This window comes from Balaenoptera borealis (genome assembly GCF_965194805.1).
Source record: "Balaenoptera borealis genome assembly, chromosome: 10".
Taxonomy (NCBI): domain Eukaryota; kingdom Metazoa; phylum Chordata; class Mammalia; order Artiodactyla; family Balaenopteridae; genus Balaenoptera; species Balaenoptera borealis.
In genome coordinates this window covers 751,835-774,701 of record NC_138874.1, presented here as the reverse complement: position 1 = coordinate 774,701, position 22,867 = coordinate 751,835, and the positions used below count along the sequence as shown (strand labels likewise).

The following is a 22,867-nucleotide window of genomic DNA, read 5'->3' as shown; positions in this document are numbered from 1 at the left end:
TATTAAAACTCTTTGTTTGACCTTTTAATAACAAAATGATGACACATATATTAATGTGTCTCTTTTTTTTTTTTTAACCAGCGTATCTTTCTGAAGCTATGAAGCTGACACAGTCTGAGCAGGTAAGACACTTTAATATTTTCAACAAGGGTTAGAAGGATTTTCTTGTGGAGACTTGAATTGTGTATAAAATAAAGCATTGTGCTCCTCCCAAAACACTGCAGTCAAAAATACATAAAATGGGGAAGAGATGAGTACTTCAGAAAGGAAATTCAAACTAAATGAACTGTTGGGATTAACATATACGTGTTATACATATATAAAATAGATAATCAACAAAAACCTACTGTATAGCACAGGGAACTCTACTCAGTACTCTGTAATAACCTAAATGGGAAAAGAATCTGAAAAAGGATAGATTCATGTATAACTGAATCACTTTGCTATCCACCTGAGACTAACACAACTTTGTCAATCAACTATACTCCAGTATAAAATAAAAAATAAAACTAAATGAACTGCTGTTGATGGCATGCAGAAACTGCTGTCCTTTTTTCTAGGGGTTTCTCACAGACCTTAGATTGCCAGACGTGTCCTTTAGAGACCCGTTAGTGCCTTTCCTGATCATTAGCTCATTTGACCATGAGCTCACAGTAAGTAAGCAGGCCTGGCCCAGGGGAAACCAGTTGGCCTTCCCTTTGCTTGTCAAAGATAATTTAAATCCAGACCTGTCTTTTCCTGAATTCCTAAGCAGTTCTGGTACTTTTAAATTTGTTTCACCAAGGGCTTTAAATTGTCTTCTGTGTCTGGGGAGGGCCTGCCTAGGTTTTTAAAATACCTTTATACAAAGCTACATCTTTATCCAAAGGTGATTTCCTGATTATAAAAGTGGCAGGTCCACAGGAGTTACTTGGTAAATGTTTGTTTGATTGAATTAAGGAGATCTGAGGGGATATCAGTGGCAGGGAAAAGATACCAGTTCCTCAGACTGAACGAAGAGAACTTAAAAGTTGTGTTCCATTCTGTGCACTTCCCTTTGACGGTCCAGAGCTGCTTGTGTTAGCCATGTAATGTAGACCTGCGTCGAGACTTTAGCTAGTTTTAGAATTAAAGTCTAAACAGGAAAGTTTTCTGATTTTAAGCTGAGTACAAATAGCATTGCAGAGGGGAAAGGCACATTCAAAAACGGTCTGATTCACCGTGTCGATTGGAACTGGAATAGGACTTCTTCTGACTTCTTTTTTTTTTTTTAATTTTTTTTTAATATTTTTTATTTTTGGCTGTGTTGGGTCTTCATCTCTGTGCGAGGGCTCTCTCTAGTTGCGGCAAGCGGGGGCCACTCTTCATCACGGTGCGCAGGCCTCTCACTGTCGCGGCCTCTCGTTGCGGAGCACAGGCTCCAGACGCGCAGGCTCAGTAGCCGTGGCGCACGGGCCCAGCTGCTCCGCGGCATGTAGGATCTTCCCAGACCAGGGCTCGAACCCATGTCCCCTGCATTGGCAGGCGGACTCTCAACCACTGCGCCACCAGGGAAGCCCCCTTCTGACTTCTTGAATGGTATTTTGTTTATGAATGAAAATGTTAGCTTACTTAGAAAGATTTAGTTACTTTGAAAAGTGTTTGAGGTTCTATTGAATTGCAAACAGTATAAATAAAAAATTTTAAGTGCTGTTGGGTTATTCAGAAAAGAAGATACTGAAATAGTATTTACCAGACATTACTGAAGTGGCTTAAAATGTTAAGTTGTCCCTTTCCTTCTGTGTAATAGGCTCATTTGTCACTGGAACTGCAGAGGGATAGCCACCTGAAACAGCTCCTCCTCATCCAGGAGAGATGGAAGAGGGCAACGCGGGGGGAAAGATGGAAAGCCCAGCAGGGCACAGACAGGGATGCTGCTGCCCAGCTTCAGGCATCTCACAGACCCTCTGCTGAGGATGCAGACAGCCGGAGCCCCCTGCTCTCTCAGAATTATAGCCCTTCCACAGAGAAACACTTGCCTGAAATTCAGGGGGTCTTTGACAGGGATCCAGACACACTACTATTTTTACTTCAGCAGAAGAGCGAGCCAACAGAGCTGTGCATTGGAAGCAAAGCCCCAAAAGATGATAAAACAATTATAGAGGAGCAGGCAACCAAAATTGCAGATTTGAAGAGGCATGTGGAATTCCTCGTGTCTGAGAATGAAAGATTAAGGAGAGAAAATAAACAGCTAAAGGCTGAAAAGGCCAGACTTCTAAAAGGCCCGATAGAAAAGGAGCTTGATGTAGATGCTGATTTTGTAGAAAAATCAGAGTTATGGAGCTTGCCACCACATGCAGAAACTGCTACAGCCTCTTCAACCTGGCAGAGGTTTGCATCAAATACTGGGAAAGCCAAGGATATTCCAATACCCAATCTTCCTCCCTTGGATTTTCCATCTCCAGAACTTCCCCTCATGGAACTCTCTGAAGATATTCTGAAAGGACTTATGAATAATTAAAATGGAAGGCCATAGAAGAGGTGAAAAAGAGAAAATAATACGGTAATACAGTTAATCCAGCAAAAAAAAAAAAAAAAAAAAAAAAGGGAAAACCACATGCAAGGGTATCCCGGAGATGCTGCATCCAGCATCCTGCGGAGAAGAGGCATTGACAAGACTCGGAAACAGTCACTGTGAAGTATGTCGCGCATCGGATTTACTGACTCGAGCTAATGATTCCAGACTTGGCAGATACTAAACTCGTGGAGGTTCACTTTCTCCTGATACAAACCAAATGGCTACCTGGAATAATTTTTTTCAAGCAACAGTTATTTTTCTTCAGGGTTAAAATGTATAAAAGTATGTTATGTGTAATTAATCTATAATGCTATAAATGATAATGCAAAACCTAAATAATAACGGTTGCCTGAGGGGCTACCTTCTATTTGAAACATGCTTTCTGTTCATGCATTGACTGTATGCATCTTGTTATGCACATTTCCTTTGTTTAATAAGGTGTGTAAGACACACCTTTCTAGAAGAAACTGTGTGCCACACTTTGCACTACTCGTAACATAATGATAACCTCAAGACTATCAGGAGAAATATTTAAATTTCCATTTTATGAAGAAAGGAACCAAATTATTAGTTATGCTTTTTTTAAAAATTACCAGTTTACATAATTAATCAGGGTGCATTTTAAGTTCTAACTTTTTTTGTTTATTGTATAATGAAATGCATCATTTGAAAATACCAAGGAAATATCCTTTTGTTTTTAATGATGCATGAGTGGAAGTAATGCTGGTTGGCAGTATTGATTGTAAGAAATCAATAAAGTAATTGTATTTTATACCTTCGTTGAATGTGGTTGGTAGATAAAGAGCAAGTTTTGTACGGCTTCTGTGTTGGAAGTTTTGAGTATGAATTTGAAGACATTCTGTCAGACGATTACTTTGGTATGTTAAAGGTTTTCCTCAGCGTTTTGTAGTCAGTTACCCCTACAACCAAGGTGGAAGAGAACAAGGGAGCTCGTGAGGTTTAAATGTGTTCCCAGCCTTCTTGGGCTGGCACACATGGAAAGGGCTCGGGCGGGCGGGCGGCGGCCATTGTGGGCACGCGCCCGCCGTTCAGAGCAGAGGCTGCAAAGCACTGCGTGAACACTCACCTCTCTGCAGAGTCCAGTGATGTCCCAGGAGGGGAAGGGGAAGAGGAAGACCTAAGTGAAACTTCTGGGTGTGAGCCACTCGGTGTGTTTAAAGCGTAGACTTAGTTTATTGTGGGAGAGGCAGAAATATAGACGAACAGCATACCACCTCTCCTGAGGGAATCGGGGACAGTTGGGTTGAGGGGGTAGGGTTGGGCTCACACGTCTAGTGATGAAACTAGCAGAAGTACGATGAGATGGATGACCATGCAGAAGTCACTTTTTTCCTGTGTCTCATCTTGGTGCAGATGAAACCCAAATTAAACTAGTTTCTTAAAATATCATGAGAGTTCTGTTCTCTGTTAATTGTCCATCTCAGTGTTGTAGTATCCTAGACTCTGAGAATACTTTGCTTGCCTAACCTTCCTTATGAAACTTGAGATTTGAAAGATTGTGCCAGTAATAAACTATTATTAGCGTAGCCATTTCACTTTCAAAAATGAGCTTTATGTTTTGACGTGAACACTTCGTAAGGCACCCTCCCGTTCTTCCTCTGCTGTCTCCCCTCCCCCTTCCCTCTCGTTACTTTTAGCAGTTTGACATGTATTTTGCAGGACCCTGTTCTATGCATTTCCACTAACAAAATTCATGTTAAATGGACTAATTTTACTTTTCCATTGTCTTTGAAGCTTTATTCACACTCTTTTGTCCTCTTGTTTGATCTTGTTTTTAGGTTTTGGATTTGAGTCTGTCAATAGAATGTATGTGCCTTTTGACCAGATGACTTGGTACATTTGCGGCAGCCTAGCAGTGTCTCCATGGAGTAGGTCCTTAAAACAAAAACACTTGTTTAATTGTTCCACAGGGCACATGCCTCATCTCCTAGCTGAGGTTTGTTTTTAAGATGTTCTCCTGTCTTCTCTGTCTAGCTTAAGGCCCTGAAAGGGGTTTAAGGAAAGCTTGCTTCCACTAAAGGAAAGTGAATGATGCATGTACTGGAAGGGGAGTAGACTCTTGTCCTTCCTTACTTCCTGATGGCCTCTTGCTTTTGAACCCAGATAACTATTTGGGCATTAGAAGGCATAGTCCTGAGTTCTTTCAACTTTTCTCAGAATGTTGACAAAAACATACTAATTTTCTGAAAGAAATGTTTGTAGTAACAGTTTTAGCTATACTGCCATGGTAACCACAGGTAAATCCATACTTTGGAAACCATGCTTAAGGGGGAATAAGAAGATATTTTCAAAATAGTTCTTCAAGCCATTGTCTATTCCTGGTGTTTTAACACAAGGTTATTGAAGTAATGAAAATATTTTGTCTCTAGGTAAGTCAATTCAAAATGTTAAATACATTATCTTTCAGCTTTTAACACTTTCTAAGCACTTTTTTGTTTTTTTAATTGAGGTGTAGTTGATTTACAGTATTAGTTTCAGGTGTACAATATAGTGATTTGACATTTTTATAGATTATACTCCATTTAAAGTTATTATAAAATAATGGCTGTATTCCCTGTGCTGTACAGTATATCCTTGTAGCTTATTTTATTCATAGTAGTTTGTACCTCTTAATCCCCTGTCCCTATCTTGCCCCTCCCCACTTCCCTCTCCCCAGTGGTAACCAGTAGTTTGTTCTCTGTATCTGTGAGTCTGTTTCGGTTTTGTTATGTTCATTTGTTTTATTTTTTTAAGTGGTAACATACAGTATTTGTCTTTCTCTGATGTATTTCACTAAGCATAATACCCTACTGGTCCATCCATATTAGTGCAAATGGCAGAAAATTTACTTTTTTATGGCTGAGTAATATTCCATTTTATAAGCCATTCTGATAGGCATGAGGTGACATTGTGGTTTTGATTTGCATTTCTCTGAATAACAATGTTGAACATCTTTTCATGTGTCTGTTGGCCATCTGTCTTCTTTATTTTTTTAAATTTATTTTTTGTCTGCGTTGGGTCTTCGTTGTGGTGCGCAGGCTTCTCATTGCGGTGGCTTCTCTTGTTGTGGAGCACAGGCTCTAGGTGCACGGGCTTGAGTAGTTGCAGCACTTGGGCTCAGGCTCAGTAGTTGTGGCGCACGGGCTTAGTTGCTCCACAGCACGTGGGATCTTCCCAGACCAGGGATCGAACCCGTGTCCCCTGCATTGGCAGGCGGACTCTTAAGCACTGTGCCACCAGGGAAGTCCATCTGTCTTCTTTAGAAAAATGTCCATTCAGGTCTTCAGTCTTTTTTTTTTTTTTTTTTAAATATTGAGCTGTTTATATATATATTTCAGATATTAATAATCCTTATTGGTCATAACATTTGCAAGTATTTTCTCCCATTCAGTAGGTTGTCTTTTTGTTGTGTCCCTGGTTTCCTTTGCTGTGCAAAAGCTTTTAAATTCAATTAGGTCTCATTTGTTTCTTTTTGCTTTTTGTTTCCTTTGCCTGAGGAGAGAGATCCAAAAAAACGGTTGCTATGATTTATGTCGAAGAGTGTTTTCTGCCTGTTTTCTTCTAGAAATTTTATGATTTCTAGTCTTACATTTAGGTCTTTTATCCCTTTTGAGTTTTTTTACATGGTGTGAGAAAATGTTCTAATTTCATTCTTTTACATGTAGCTGTCCAGTTTTCCCAGCACCACTTAATGAAGAGACTGTCTTTTCTCCATTGTATATTCTTGCTCCTTTGTTGTAGATTAATTGGCCGTATGTGTATGGGTTGATTTCTGAGCTATTTTGTTGCATTGATCTCTGTGTCTGTTTTTGTGCCAGTACCATATGTGTATGGGTTGATTTCTGAGCTAGTTTGTTGCATTGATCTCTGTGTCTGTTTTTGTGCCAGTACCGTACTGTTTGGATTACTGTAGTTTTTTGTAGTATAGTCCAGAAGTCAGGGAGCATGATACCTCCAGCTTTGTTCTTTTTTTCTCAAGATTGCTTTGGCTGGTAACTTTTTTGTTTTGAATGCTGTAATTTTTAGAACCTTTAAACCTATTATTTTATTAAAAAAAAAAAAAAAAAAGAAATTGAGGCCCAGAAGTTTAGGAGTTACGTGAAGTTTTATACCAGATTGGGAGCAGAGCCGAGAAGAGAGGTCTGACTAGCAGTCCTGTGCTGCTTTTATTGGGCCACACTGGCCCAGTTGAGTTGTCTAGTTTTCCTACTATGGCCAAGGGGCCTGGTCATTCAGATTTCCCTTCAGGTGCATACTATACCACTGCACCCCAGCTACTCTGCTTCCCAAGGAGAAGTTGGAGACCACCTGATGAAAGTTGAGCTTGTCCTTACAAGCACTTGCAGAAAACCCTAATGTCCATTTTCTTTGTTATCCCTTTTCATCTGTGAGGAGTTGTGATTAAAGTTTTGTTTTAAAAGAATACTAAAAAAAAAAAAAAAAAAATACTAGTGTGAGGCAGTCTGCTATAGGGTGTTTATAACCTATTTGAAGAGTCTAGACATGAACTGTAGTAATAATAATAATAGCTGTTATTTATCGAATCATTCTAGACAGTGATCTTTATCATATTTTGTCATAATCCCAGTGTAGCCTAATTGGAGACCTCTGCCAGAGCAAGTGGCATGACTGTTTTAAGAATTTGTCTATTTTGTTCCAGTTGGAAGCCTGTCCTTCTAAGAGTCACCGCAGACCAACAGTGCCATCTAGTGGACGGTGAGAAACTTTCTGGTTCTTGTTCGCTTGAAGGAGTTTGTGGTGGGCTGCAGAGTTAAAAAATCCTTAGTTGGTCTGTAGTAAATATTCTCATAGTCAAGAGTGGTGTTATAGCTATGTGTAGGCGAAAAAATTTAAATCAGTGTTGTCTGAAATACAGGCACCAGATACTTAATAAATACCCATCTTTCCTTCTGCCACTAAAACTATAAGTAGCGTAGCCTTCATGGAAGTAGTGATGTGGTCAGAGGATGGGGAAATGGCTTCCTAGGTAAAGAACAAAGGCATGGAGTCAGAAATGGGGAGGAGGAACTGAGTAAGCTTGGTCAGAATCAGATCATGGCAAGACACACACGAGGAAATTTGGGGGAGGCGCATATGGATTGTCCTTCCCCCCATTTCCTGAAAGTGAGGGGGCCAGGGTCAGGCCCTGGTCTTGAGGAATGGAAAATATTTGGCTCAGTAGCCAAAAGGGTCTTGGTAAGGCTGGGGCCAGCTTCTGTGGTCCTTCGTTTGTTTCTCTATGGTAGACATTAAATTGGGAAAAAAAGGGTAGTGTTTTCTCGGTACGACTAGGAAAAGAGGTGAAGGAATCAAGATACAAATATCTTGAAGGTTAACAGAGTCCAGGAAGACAAACGATACAATAAGTTTAGGTGATTAGTGAGTAGGGTAGGATTGAGGGACTAATGCCTGCCTCATTGCGGGTTCCCAGAGGTAAAAGATACCTTCTAGAAAGAAGAAAGGGAGGTTGTGGTCTGAGAAAGGGGATTCTTGATTTGAGGAACCAGATGACTTTCAGGCTTATCTTCCCTGGAAGTTAATTCTCTAAAGACATCTCAGTACTGAGAGTATAATGAAGTCCCAGGGCCTCTGTTGCCACCGATAGGTTTTTTTATTGGCTTTAGATCAGATTATTTCCCTGTTCTTAAGAGGAAATGGCTGTCCAGGGAGGGGCCCAGGTATTTGAAACAGATGCTAACCACTACCACAAAATTCTTTAGCTTCAGAGTAAAAACTAAAAGTTCTGTAGAGGCAGCAATAAGGTCACAAACCAATTTTCGTTTATTTAAATACCCAACACTTTTGAGTATTGTGGTAAATTCTAGAAGGACCTTTTCTTTCTTTGGTCTTTAAGGTTGAATATATAGTACTCGAGGAATTTGTTGAATTTTTGAAACATAACTCATTTACTGCAAAACTGGCAAAAGAATGAATAGGATCACAATTCAAGACAGAGATTTGGACTTTGGCTCAATTTTTCCGCCCAGCTGAAAAACAGCATTGCCATTCCATGGTTATGCGATAATAAATCTATTTGTGGGATTATAAAGCTATTAGAAATATTTAGTTTAAATGTCAGAATGACATAATTTTTTTTCCCAACTAACATAATACCCGTTTTTATATAACACGTGATCTATGCCGTAAAGTGGAAAAATACATAAAGATTTGTGGGAGGTAAACCAATAGAGTTGTCAGCCGCTTTTACCCTCAGTTCTTTATACTTGTTAGTACTCACCTATCTTGATAAATCAGGAAAAAATAGATGAAGCAATTTTTTAAATTCCTGAGGTTTTAAAAATCAAACAGTTTCAGGGCGACTTAGTGGTCATCCCTAACTTTTAATAAACCCTTCTCCCCAAAGTTTAGTTGACAGTAGTGGAACTGCTAGTGGTTGGAAAGATGTGAATGGAATGCTGAGACCAAAATGTGGACTCCCTATCTCAGGTACCCTATGTGAAAGCAGAGTACAGTAGATCAGTATGTCCTATGTAGTGCCTCAAAGATCCACTAACCAGGATGAACAGCAACTTCCCATGACTGTACAATTTCTGGAGCTTGTATATTTCTTTTAGAATACATAATCATTTGTCACCAGGCTCAATTTAAATGGGCTTAATTTCTACTTTCATTTCTCCTCTGGGAGGGTGTGTGACAGGATGACTAAGTCATTGATAACCAATTAAACGGATGTTCCAACTTTTTAATACTAGTCCTAGAACCTTCTGAAATCCTGTGGGTTCATTGGCTTTAGAAAGCTTTGATCTGAATAATCTTTTGTTGTACAGTCAGTTCAGCTGTTTCGAAAAGGCAGATATACCCAAGCGTGATTAATATATAGGGAACAATTTGAGCATAATGTGAACTTTATGTTTGCCTAAGAGGCAATTTTGACTGCAGGGAAAACTTAAGTATGGCACCTGAACTATCCCGGTGGTATTAAGCCATACCCGTCCAGATCTGGTGTTACAGCTTTCCCTCTAATTTCAGATAACCCTCCTTCCACCACTTCACAATATCTCAGTCACAAGCTGCAACCCTTCGGACACCCACTTCCAAAGCAAACCTCCAGTCATCTTCAAGGTAAAGTGCCACACTTGTAGTGTTAATCTGTTTCTTAAATATTTAACCTATGTAAAACCACCACTGCCTTTTAAAAAATGTTTCTGATAAAGGTTTTCAATGTTATGCACAAATCCCATTCCCCCCCCCCCCTTTAAGTCCCGTGGGTTTTATTGGACTTTTTGCACGGTGCTGTGATTTTTAGGAATTAAGTATAATGGGATTCTGTCTCCTTTCCTAAAAGGTTATAGGCTGGAAAAGGTTGTAGGCTGGCTTTTCCCCTTTCTATCTGGAAAAAGTTTGCTAACAAAGTGTTGTTCAACATTTGTTTCTGCAAAAAAAAAAGAATAAGTTATTAGAAAATTTTGGTGAAAATTTCCCCTATATGCCACATATGGTTACCAATTTCCAAAGAACGACTGGACATAATAAATGTTAGGTTGGCTAAAATTTCAGTTGACTTTAAGAAAAGTACCTCAAGTGATCATAGTGTCTCCAGGTGTTTGATATGAAAATAATCTGTACTCTAAACTGCAGAATATGGGGGAGATGAGACTACACTCCCTTGCCTGTAACATATCCTGGAAGGTATCTATTGAACCGAATCCTTCACCTTTTATAATGGCAGTCCCAGAAGCAGCTCCTACCCCTCTCCTCCTCTAGAACAAGAGTTTAAGAGTAAATGATTTTGTAAGTCACTGTTGAAAGTATGTTCGAAGTCTCAAACAGCTAATGTGTCTATGGAAAAGGGCTGAAGGCAAATTAATATGTCCCCAACATTAGCTCTGTCCCATTTTTTCTGTTCCTTGAAGGATTGTACAAATACTGCCACCTCTCTGAAGCCTTCCTTAACCCCAGGCAATATGTATTACACCTTTTCCATGTGTTTTACACCTTAGTTGACCTTTGAACAGGGGTTTGAACTGTGTGACTACTTACGTGGACTTTTTCCAGTAAATTCTATAGTACAACATACATGATCCACATTGCTTGAGTCCTTGGACACGAAACTGGATAGAGAGGGCTGACTAGAAAGTTATATGTGGTTTTTCGACTGCGGGCGTCAAAGCCCCTAAGCCTGTGTTGCACAATGATCCACTGTACTTGTTACATAGTATTTAGCATTGACGGCACAATCCTGAGGTTCCTAATGAATAATTTATCATATTACCAGTGCCAAACACATAATAAATCCTATCCCAAAATGTCCCCACATATTATAACTCTCATGCTTTGTGAGGCACGCGTGGCCGGGGGCAGTGATCCCTGCATGCCCTTTATCATGAACTTCTTCCACTTACTAAACCTGTATGACTTACCTTGATCCTTTTGCTTTTTGTCCTGTGTTCTACAGCAGTTTGATAGGACCTGTGAGTCAGTTACCATCCTCACCGTGCTGGCAGAGGACTATACGGGCTCTCCTGGGAAAGGAGTCAGTTCCCATCTTATTTTGCACTTACTCGTTTCCATTTGTTCACTGACCCAGCTATCCGTATCTTTCACTTGTCAAATCTACATTCAAGATCTAGGGGGCAGGAAAACAGTGCTGAACTCCTAATGTGTCCCTCAGAATATACCACCTTGCAAAATGGAGTCCAGCTCTGACCTACATGTACAACACAGATCCTTGCAATACCCACCGCTGACCCCAGGGCTGAGATCCTTTTTATAGATATAAGCACAGAAAACACAGACAATCCTCCAGTCTTAGCTGCAGCTGGTTGGCTCATCATACACAGAGAACTGACTGAACAGCTTAAGTCAGCTGTGGAAATCTCCCCAATCAAGAAAGGGAAGCCACTTTGTATGCAGCCAGTGACCCAGAGCTTACTAACATTTCATTTTTGTTTGAAAGTCACTTTGCTTTCATTCAAAGAGCCAGACTGATTACTGTGATAACCGAAGTACTTTACTACTACTCAGTTCCTGTACCTTCTATATGGTTTCAAGACGTAACCATCAAGGTTAACCTAATTATTGGATAGCCAGGAATGTCATAAATTTTGGACTTTGGAAAGGTTTGAGTCTGAATGTTGGTGACAGGGTTGGTGGCATATACCTTTGTATCTTGGCTACTTGTTACACCAATTCATTGTGTTTTGTATACTGAATAGCTGTAGGATTTTAATTGTCATTTTCTGTTCCCTCTTCTATGGCTGAAAATCCTGATCTGGTCTGGGGTTTGACAGATTGGCATCTAGAAATAGAACACGCTGTATCTATAGTATGTGTACATGAGTACACTTTTCTTCTGAAGCTCACTATTCTTACCTAGATAATGTTAAACCCATACCCTATCTACCAAAGGGAAGTAACAGAGAACTAGACGATGATTTCTATGGGTGCTACAATCCCAAAATGCATGGCGGAAGAGAAATTCTGCCATGCATGTAGTAATTCATTAATCAGGAAAAGGAATTCATATGCAGGTTCAAATGACATTAGAATAAATTTAATAGGAGGGACCCAAATATTCAGCACAAGTTTCCCTTTATAAAGTCTCCTTGATCTTGAAGTTTTTCAAATTATTCTGCACATTTAATACTACTTCACTGTCTGGAAGAAATGGACATATTCAGATGCTTTCATATGTGAGGAGCATCTGAGCCAACCAGAAGGATGGAGGGGATAAAGTAAATGGTCAGAGGAATTTGTCCATCAGAAATTGGATCAATAACAGCTCCCCAGCCTCATAAAAAGTCAAAGAATGTCTTTAATGATTGATGCAAGCATTATGGTCCTCTCTTTCCACTCCCCCCCCTACCCCTTACCAAGAATTAGGTCACTAGCATGGGATTCAGACGATAGATAGAATACTCTCATCAGATGAGTTTTCTCTGAAAGCCACACTGCCAGGCTTGATCTGCCTTAGCTTCAGCTATTCTATAGGGGTTGCAGGATGGTTTAAAAGTGGCTCAAACAACAGCAAGAGAAGCAAAAACATTTTGGAAGAAAACCACCAAAGACTTTGGGCCCTGGCAGACTTTAGGGGACCGGAAGGAGATGGTCTACTCCAGAATTAGTATCATGGGCTTGAAATTAATTTCACATCAAAATTAAATCCAATGGAATATACGAAAACGTTTAAGCAAAACATAACCATTTAATGAGTTGAGGCACTTGTGGAAAAATGGTATTAAAAAGTCAGAATCTTACAAAAGCAGATGCACATACTCACCAGTCCCGCACCCCCTTTTCAAACCACTGGCCAAGTAGTTATCATCCATGCCATTAACCCACGTGCCAGGTAGAGTATTAGCGTGAAATGTAATTGCTCACATTCCTGGCTGAACCTTGCCTGGAGTAGACGGTGGCATAACGGCCTACGTGGAACTAAAAAATGGTGGACATAAGCAACAGGATAAAAACCAAGCAGCTTACAAGGTCACAACTTAGGCTACCACTTTTTTCTTTTAAGCTATGTGCTTTCAGATAGATAGATAAGAAAAGGCCATCCCTTCAACATCCTGCAGGTGTCAGTGGAGGGCTACATATTTCCAGTAAAATTCAAAAGGTAAGGTTAGGGTAGACTATGTGAGCCTCCTCAAGCAACCAACTGCTAACGGGAGTCAGCTGTTAAAGCCAAGACTCCAAATTAAAGCAGCTTGCCAAGGTCGCACAGTAAGTAACAACAGAACTCATATTCAACCCAGGCTGGCTGGCCGCAGGCTCTTCTCTGCCACCTGCCCCCACTCTCCTCCTCTCCCTGCGACAGCGTCTCTGCGGCGAAGGGCACTTATTTGATATTGTTATGACCACATACTCTCATGATCATGACTTTAATGTATGAGTTCCTCTTTCAACTAAATGTATTTAGTCACAAATAAGAAATGTTGGAGTTACCTGTATTCATTAGCTGGGCCACAGGACAAGAAAGTGGAGGCACTTACTTGTGATGACCTATAACAACATCTGAAGAAAGCTTAAAAAGCTTACAAGAATCAAAGACAAGAGGGAAGTGTTCCGGGAGAGGACACTGTATCACAAGAAAATGCTGGTAGTCACCCTGATGATGACGAAGCCCCCAGTAATAGGCATATCAAGAGGGAGAACTCTTAGACTAGCCAATTTTTGATAAAGTCCTTTTAATGGAAAATGTAAAACCCCTCTCAACTTTACAAAGCCGTATGTAACACTTGCACTTTAACAAATAAAAGCAAGCCAATGTTTTAAAAAAATACATCATTAAATGTATATATGTATATATTTACATAGCATATTAAGTTTAATATTTAGCTTTAAAAGTTCACATAAATTTTACCAAAATGAGACAATTTTAAATAAATTACACCTTTTGAAAATGTTTAATTGTACAGTCAATAGCTTCAACAAAATATTGAAGTGTCTGTATTTAGTATCTACTTTATATACTTTATATTTTACAAATTTTACAATCATTTGGCAGTAATTTTCTAATTATGACATGTATGCTGTGCGATTCAGCAATTTCCCAAATGCAGGCAGTAGCTGGTGTTTGTGTCCTATTCTCACAGTAACTGTCTCAATGTAGTGAAAAATATCAGTTATTTTAGTAAACTGTACATAGTCACATTTACACTTGATCAACAATATAGCATAGAATTTTGTATTTTTGTCCAAAAATAAATACATCATTTTAAATCTGGCATTTTCACAAACATCATATACACTATAATACAAAAACAGCTATGAATTGCTGCTTTAAAATTTAGCTTGTTTTAGTATCACTGAATCACAGGAGCTGTGACTTATGCTATACTGCTGTGGTGTCAGTAACAAGTAATTACTACAAAGAGAATTTCTTGGCACTGATGGTTTTATGAAGCTTAAGTCAGTGTACATACATATCATTGTTCAAGAGTAAGTAATTCCAGTTCAATGGCCTAAAAACATCAAACTGGACCACACCTAATTTTCTTCCATAGCCTCTACTTGATCTTCATGTATCTTCAAAGCTCTCACCATTTCCTTGACTGCATGATACAAGATATTTTTAACCTGAAAGAGATGTTGGTATTTCTAATCACTTCAGCAGGAGATAAATTAACAAATGAAAACTGCACCAGAATTAAAAAAAAAAAAAAACAACTGTTAAGCCAAAAGTTAAAATTAGTCATATAATTAAATACTGGCGTTAATCTTTGGTTGTTATCCTAATGTGACAAACTAGGCAATGATGGCCTAAGCTGTTATGCATGTTTTATAATTCTGAATATAAAAAGCCTGCAGAACAGGAGCTAGTTAGAAAATTCATCTCTTACCTGTAGCTTATCATCATAATTGATTTCTTCCTTCAAAAGTCTCAGTTCTTGTGTTAAATGAAATGACTGTACTAGGTGTTCTGGAGACACAAAGTCTTCAGTTACCTGAATACAGCTGTGAAAATTCTGTACCTATTCCCCAAACAGAAACAGAAAAGTATAAGTTTTAGGAGGTGGGACTAAAGAGAAGCAAAGTTGTCTGCTAACACAAGAGACAATTCACCAGAGAACTTATTTTCTCCAAAACATCAAATGCATTTCAAAGTGGAACACTACACTTTATGAGAAAGTTTATCACTGAAAAGCTTCATGTAAATGGAATATTTTTAAACGATGCAAAGAAAAGAACTTTTCTAGGAATCCTTCAGAGAGGCTGATAATCAGATCCTAATTATCAATTTTGTCAAGGTGGATTTTGGGGTGTTACTTAAAAACAACAACAACAAAACGCTAACTGGAAGGTATCTGTTTCACCAATCAGTGCAATCAATCGGTATGTCTGTTGTCGCTCCTTTGACTTTCTGCATTTGGTCATTTCACTGTTAACTTTTACACCAGAGAGTAGATGAAAGGAAATGAAACTTAGTTTGATTATTTATGAGGAACTGTGATGAAAACTGTAGTTCCAGACAGATCTACTGACCACAACAGTTTTAGAATTCTCCGAGGATTTTGTTTGTGCCTTTTTTTTTTCTTTTGTGCCTTTTCTTTCAAATCAACCAATTAAAGATACCCTTCAGTCTCTTGTGGCATCAGTACAACTGTTTTTCTACTAGTTCTCCCTCTCTTGACTAAATGGTATTCACAAGAAGCCAGTCAATATCTTACCTGTTATTTGTTCAGCATGTACAAACTAACTCTGCACTTTACAATTTCTTAGAACTGCTTTCTATCAACACTCAGGATAATGAGAAAGGACCAAGCTTATCCAATCTGGATTTTGTTTCTTTGCTGTCCTCTAGTGATATTAAAATATATCATAAAATTCCTGGGAAAGGAGAAATAACTGAAAAACTAAACATTTACATTTATTTTAATTTTTAAAGTATGAAAGTAAATTTCGTTGGGAGAAGTGAGCAGAGGGAGATAACAAGTGGGGAATAGAGACTGTGGAAAAAAATCTGATGATAGAGTGATGAAATTCCAAAGGGGCTGGAATTGCTCCTCTGGGCATAGTGACCACCTGAACAGCTGCAGATGTCTTTATTCTTTAACTGAAGCACTGTGCCTTTACTGATAACTCGGTAGCATATATATTAAACATTTTCTTCCTTTAACCATTAGGTTGTTGATTCCTGTGGAGGATGAACATAGTGGATGCCTCACATTTTCAGCACTGCTGTACAGTCTCATTGGATCTTCATTATGTGTCTGTAGAACAGATGCTCTATTTCACAGAGCAGGAAACTATGGATAAGCAGTTCAGCGCCTGTTCCAAGATAAATCAGCCAATAAATGGCAAGTCAACAGGAACCCAGCTCCTGTGATATCTTGTCTAACAGATGCTTTACAGTCCTACATGAACTCAGTCATACCAGCATACACAGGCTCCAAATGCCCTGTCTTATCTTACATTCATCTGAACATGCTATGGGGATTAAGTCCTTCTGAAGTTCTAGCATGTAACTTTTAGCATATGCAACTATTTTTTAAAAAATAATTTCTCTTCACTGATATTCTAATTGCATTCATACATCATTTGCCTGGTTTTATTTCTTTTTTCCATAGTCCTTTAGCCCTTTGAGCATATTTAAGATAACTGACTTAAAAGTCTATCTAGTAAGTCTGATGTCTGGCCTTCCTCAGGGACAGTTTCTTTTCTTTTCTTTTTTTTTTTGACAGTTTCTGTTGAGGTATTTTTTCCCCATGAGTGGGCCCTACTTTCCTGTTTCTGTGTATGCTTTGTGACTTTCTGTTGAAAACTGGACATCTAAACATTATAATGTGGTAACTAGAATCAGGTTCTCCCCTGCCTCAGAGTCTGCTGCTGTTGACAGGGATTGTAGTCATCCATTTGTTTTGTGACCTTTCCAAATTAATTTTGCAAAGACTATTCCTCTTCTGGCGTGCTCACTGATGTCTCTGTTCGGTTATCTCAGGTGGTCAGCCAGTGACCTGTCAGAGATTTCCTTGAAGGCCGAAACTCAGATGTCCTCTTCTTCATTAAGCAGTCCCCTGGTCGATGTAAGTTCTCAATTTAGATTCCAGAGCTCTGAAAAAGTTGATTCTTATGGTTGTTTTAAAATCACTTTTAGAACAGTGACTTTCATTAGTGGTTACAAGATGTTATTTTGTTTCCTAATGACCTCAACTTGATATATATTCTTAAAGACTTAAGGGTTTGCAAAGGCAAGGTTCAGTTTTAAGGTGGAATATATTTGAACTTCCCATTCCACTTACCCCTTTTTGTGCCATCTTTGAGTCATTTACATTTCACTTCCTTGGCAGACTGTCTTATTCATACTTGCCTTCAAGATCAGTTGTAATCATAAATAGGTAATGTTAAGAAAATGTAACTTTTGTTTTCAGAGTAGGAAAAGTTATTATCTTGACACTGATTTTGTCTGAGTCCTTTTAGTCATAAGAATGTAGAGAATTTACAACTTAGCAATATTATTAACTTACTTGAATGACCAAATACAATCAGTTAAGTAGATGAGAACAAAATTATCAGTAAAGACTTTGTGTTAATTTAAAAAAACTGTTGCTGTTTAAAACTAAAAGCTACTCCAAACCTCAGGACACTAGAGCTGAGAAAGTAAATCCTGGAGGTCAAGATTCACCTGCTTTATCTAAGGGTATACACAGGGTTTCACAGACTCAGCCACGTTTGCCAACAGAAGATTTTTAAGCCTGCAATTCTAGAGTAGTTCTTAGAATACAAAGAGGGCTGTGGCTGTGATCCTGTCGCTCAGCTTGCCGACATACACATCTGAATGCCGCTGCACAGAGCTGTCCCGTGTCCGTCTCTCCTCCCGCCCCAGGCTTCTCGAAGTGCTCACTGCTGACAAATCAAAGAAAGGTATGTTGATTCTTCCCTAGCACTGCTGGCCAGTCAAGTCATGCACTATCATTTGGACGAAAGTTTTTTGTTACATGCCTTGGGTTTTGCAAGGGCTTCCTATCTGTGTGGTTCTCAAAGTGGGGCTCCTGGACAGTAACGTCAGCGTCACCTGGGAACTTGTTAGAAATGTAAAATTCCAGGTACCTCCTCAGACCCACTGAATCAGAAACTCTGGGCATGGGGTCTAGCAATCTGTGTTATATCAAGCCCTCCAGGAATTCTGATGTATGCTAAAGTGTGAGGGAAGCACTGAGACTCTAGGGTTATTTAAAGGGCTACCTGTGGTTTACTGGAAGTGTTGAAGCCATCAATGAAAAGTTTTCAGGACCTCTATGGACTACGTAAGTTGTAAATAATAATGCGCATTGTCTTAAATCCAAGTTAACATTGTTAAGAGTTCATACTTCCTTTTAATTCTCTCTCAAAACCACATTACCACCACTTGTGAGTCATGGACAACACCCTTTAAACAGAGTACAAATAACTGTGCTGTCATTATCATATCACATAAGGGAAGGAAGGTAGAAATTCTTGCAATTCTGTGCCAAAATATGCAGCAGAGAAGTTTTTACTTGGAACACTCAACAATTTAGTGGCAGAGATCAGAATAGAATTTGCCAGTCTAGATGCTGTTTCAGTCTATTTAAGTATAGCATCTTAAGTAGGAGTGTGTGTGTGAGTACAGAATAGAATACAAGTACATACTGTTTAAGTGAGGCTAAAGCAGAGTGACTTGTGAACTAAGCTTTTTAACAGGATTACTTTGCCCACTATTTTGAGAAAAAAAGGCTATTCTCTTCCCTCTCTTCCCCCAGGAAAGTATAAGCAGTAGAGAGACATTTACATGCAGGGACTCTCTCTGCATAATAGCAATTGCCTCTGGAGTAGAGGAACTGAGGGCAAAGGTGAGAAAAAGACTTAATTTTCACTGTGAACCATCGTGTACTGTTTGTTTGAATTTTAAAAAATCATGAATGCATTACATTTTCAAAAGAAAGTATTTTAAAATTGTTTTCTTGACAAACAGTACTGGAACAACTGCATGTCCATATGCAAAAAAACTGATCTTCAGTCCACACTCTGCACTATATACAAAAATTAACCTAAAAATGGATAAGAGACCTATATGTAAGACTATCAACTATAAAACTTCTAGAAGAAAATTTAAGAGAAAGTCTTTTTGATCTTGGGCTAGGCAGAATTTTTCAGATACAATAAAAGTATATAATACATTAAAAAAAATTGATCAACTGAACATCGAAATTTAAGAACTGCTGTTTGGAAGACACCATTAAGAAAATGGAAGGACAACCCACAGGTTGGGAGAATATATGTGCAAAAGCACATATCAGATAAAGAACTTAGAGTAGATAAAGACATTCAACATAGTAAGAAAAAAAGAACCCAATTACAAAAATGTATATATAAATGTATTGCAACTACTTCTCCCACTCTTGGGTTACGTTTTCACTCTCTTAATAGTGCTTTTTTTAATGAACAGAAATTCTTAATTTTAATATATCCCAGCCTATCCATGTTGAAAAAATGGACAAATATTTGAACACATTTACCAAAACAGATTTACAGATGGCAAATAAACATGAGAAAAGATGTTCAACATATTTACTTATTAAGAAAATGTAAATTAAAGCCATAGTGAGATTCAAATGCTTAAAAACAAAACTGACAGTAAGCAGAGGAGATGGGACTCACATATACTGCTTTGGGGAATGGAACATGGTACAACCACCAGCCTGGCAGTATCTTATAAAGTTACTCACACGCTTATCATGTGACCAGGTGGTCCCACTACTCGGTATTTACCCAACTGAAATGAAAACCTATATTCATACAAAAACCTGTATGTAAATGTGGCTTATAGTGGATTTATTATTGCCCCAGACTGAAAACAACAATGAAAAACTACCCAGTAATAAAAAGAAACAACTACTGATGTACACAGTAACATGGATGAAACTCAAATACATTATACTGAATAAGAAAAGTCAGACTCAAAGGCTACATACTGTATAATTCCAATCATATGACATTCATATAAAGGCAGGACTATAGGGAAAGAAAATAGATAAGTGGTTGTAGGAATGTCAGGAGAAGAGGTTGACTAAAAAGTGGGGGGTAGATCAGTGGAACAGGATGGAAAGTCCAGAGATAAACCCACGCACATCTAAACTATGACAAAGGAGGCAAGAGTGTCCAAGGGAGAAAAGACACTCTCTTTAATAAGTGGTGTTGGGAAAATTGGACAGCTACATGTAAAAGAATGAAATTAGAACACACCCTAACACCACACACAAAAATAAACTCTAAAAACCTAAATGTAAGACCATATACTATAAAACTCTTAGAGGAAAACAGGCAGAACACTCTCTGACATGAACAGCAGCAAGATCTTTTTTGATCCACCTCCTAGATTAATGAAAATAAAAATAAATGGAACCTAATTAAACTAGAAAGCTTTTGCACAGCAAAGAAAACCAACAAAATGAAGACACCCTCAGAATGGGAGAAAATATTTGCCATGAAGCGACCAACAAGGGATTAATCTCCAAAATATACAAACAGCTCATGCAGCTCAATATCAAAAAAAACACAACCCAATCAAAAAATGGGCAGAAGATCTAAACAGACATTTTTCCAAAGAAGACATACAGATGGCCAAAAGGCACATGAAAAGATGCTCACCATCACTAGTTATTAGAGAAATGCAAACCAAAAGCACAGTGAGGTCACACTGGTCAGAATAGCCATCATCAAAAGATCTACAAACAAATGCTGGAGAGGGTGTGGAAAAAAGGGAACCCTCCTACACTGTTGGTGGGAATGTAAATTGGTATAGCTACTATGGAGAACAGTATGCAGGTTCCTTAAGAAACTAAAAATAGAACTACCATATGATCTAGCAATCCCACTCCTGGGCATGTATCTAGAGAAAACTGTAATTTGAAAAGATACATGCACCCCAATGTTCACTGCAGCACTATTTACAATAGCCAGGACATGTAGCAACCTAAATGCCCATCAACAGACAAATGGATGAGGAAGTTGTGGTACATATACACAATGGAATATTACTCAGCCATAAAAAAGGAACGAAATAATGCCATTTGCAGCAACATGGATGGACCTAGAGATTGTCATACTGAGTGAAGAGAAAGACAAATATATGATATCGCTTATATGTGGAGTCTAAGAAAATGGTACAAATGAACTTATGTACAAAACAAAAATAGAGTCGCAGATGTAGAAAACACTTATGGTTACCCAGGGGGGAAAGGAAGGGGAGGGATAAATTGGAAGACTGGGATTGACACATACACACTACTACATATAAAACAGATGACTAATAAGGACCTATTGTATAGCACAGGGAACTCTACTCAATACTCTGTAATGGCCTGTATGGGAAAAGAATCTAAAAAAAAGAGTGGATATATGTGTATGTATAACTGATTCACTTTGCTGTACACCTGAAACTAATACAACATTATAAATCAACTCTACTCCAATAAAAATTAAAAACAAAAATGAGTGGGGGGGAGTAAGAGGGAATTTTTTGAAGTGATGGCAATGTTATTTTGATTGTGTTGTTGCCTAACTACATATTTGTCAAAACTTACAGAACTGTACACTAAAAAGTACATTTATTATATGCAAATGATACCTAAAAAATGCACTGTCCAGTTTGACTTTTAAGAAAATGGATACTGGATAAACTGAGTATGTGAGTAAGGATTTTCAAGGGAACCTGTTTTGTATTATCAAATAATTACACCTAGTTAGAAAAATATTTACTGTGCTATTCTCTTAAACAGACTGCTCCTTTGAGGACATTTTACATTTGAATACAGATTAGCTATTTTCTGATAAGAGGCTAGAAGCCCAAAGAATAGTATGTGGGGTGAATCCCAGTTAAACATGAATCATAAATGACACATCTCTGAAATGATATAAGTCCATGAGAAAATAAAACAATTTAACATAAATAATCCATTCATTTAATTAATACACTTAATTATATTTTACGGTAAATGCTGTTTGAGATCTAAGAATGATAAATCTAACCCTGAACTTGACATCTTAAAAACTAAGCAACTATTCTCACTTAAGAAATATTTGTGGCTGTTATAATAGTGTCACAAATATTACACAGGCAATAATTGCATATAGTTATATAAAATGTAGGAAACTTTGCTTGGTAAAAGTACACACATCAGATACATCTCAATAACCAGGTGGTGGCAAAGGTGGGGAACCAACTCTGAGGCAAACTAGTTTTCTGGATTCTCGGGTTTCCTTTGCACTCTGTTACTATGAGCGCCAAACTGCTCTGTGGTAGCTTCAGTCTACTTATAGGAACCCACTGTATGCTTTTAATCCAAACCCTCCATATAACCATCGATTCTATGCCATTCTTCTAGGTGCCACACAGTCAAGCCACAGAAACAAAGACTAGATGTGTATTTCAGTTTTAAAGTTTTGTGAATCAGTAGCTATAAAAATTATGTAGCATCTTTCTTTCGACATGCTATTGCTACGTTAGCGAACTAAAAAGAGGCAGGAAGTACAGTGAAAGGCTGAATTATGGAATGGTCTACCTAATAACTCATTCTACTCATATTTGGTGCCTTAGAAAATGTATCATCTCTAAGTCCTGATACTCCCCCCTCCCACTGTTAGGTCTCAACTACTGAGAACTGAATATATACAGTAAACTCTTTTTTTCTTAAAAAGTCTTTGAAATTAAGATTTCAATCCACCAAACAGTAACAATACAAAAATGGAAATCTGGCTCATGTTTATACAATTTAAGGTCTCAAAGCATTTAATTACATCAGATCTCATCAAGCACTGAAAAGCTGTTTCAGTAATTTCTTAATGAAGGCATACTGGTGTAGGCCATTCTCTTTCTTACATCTTCTTTCATTTATATTTATACTCAGAACA

General features: G+C 38.2%; 2 protein-coding genes and 1 long non-coding RNA gene across 15 annotated transcripts in view; 2 read left to right on the top strand and 1 right to left on the bottom strand.

The window, feature by feature from the left end:
* Nucleotides 1-3,308, top strand: part of NRBF2 (nuclear receptor binding factor 2) — a 31,114-nt gene extending 27,806 nt beyond the window's left edge. For 2 of the 4 annotated variants that reach the window (XM_082407504.1, XM_082407503.1), the window contains 2 exons: nt 82-122; nt 1,769-2,678. In XM_082407504.1, the coding sequence (XP_082263630.1) occupies nt 82-122; nt 1,769-2,479 (752 nt within the window). In that variant the 3' untranslated portion in view covers nt 2,480-2,678. Of the gene's footprint in view, nt 1-81; nt 123-560; nt 654-1,768 lie in introns of all 4 variants that reach the window. The other 2 variants (XM_082407501.1, XM_082407502.1) reach the window with 2 other exon arrangements.
* Nucleotides 1-22,867, top strand: part of LOC309635824 — a 189,130-nt gene that overhangs the window by 68,007 nt on the left and 98,256 nt on the right. The gene's annotated exons all lie outside the window — the stretch shown is intronic.
* The window catches only part of JMJD1C (jumonji domain containing 1C), a 313,147-nt gene continuing 303,943 nt past the window's right edge, over nt 13,664-22,867 (bottom strand). For 9 of the 10 annotated variants that reach the window (XM_082407410.1, XM_082407406.1, XM_082407404.1 and 6 more), the window contains 2 exons: nt 14,839-14,970; nt 13,664-14,575 (listed from right to left, as the gene is read on the bottom strand). In XM_082407410.1, coding sequence (XP_082263536.1) covers nt 14,486-14,575; nt 14,839-14,970 — 222 coding nt within the window. In that variant the 3' untranslated portion in view covers nt 13,664-14,485. Of the gene's footprint in view, nt 14,576-14,838; nt 14,971-15,489; nt 16,268-22,867 lie in introns of those variants that run through there. The other variant, XM_082407409.1, reaches the window with a different exon arrangement.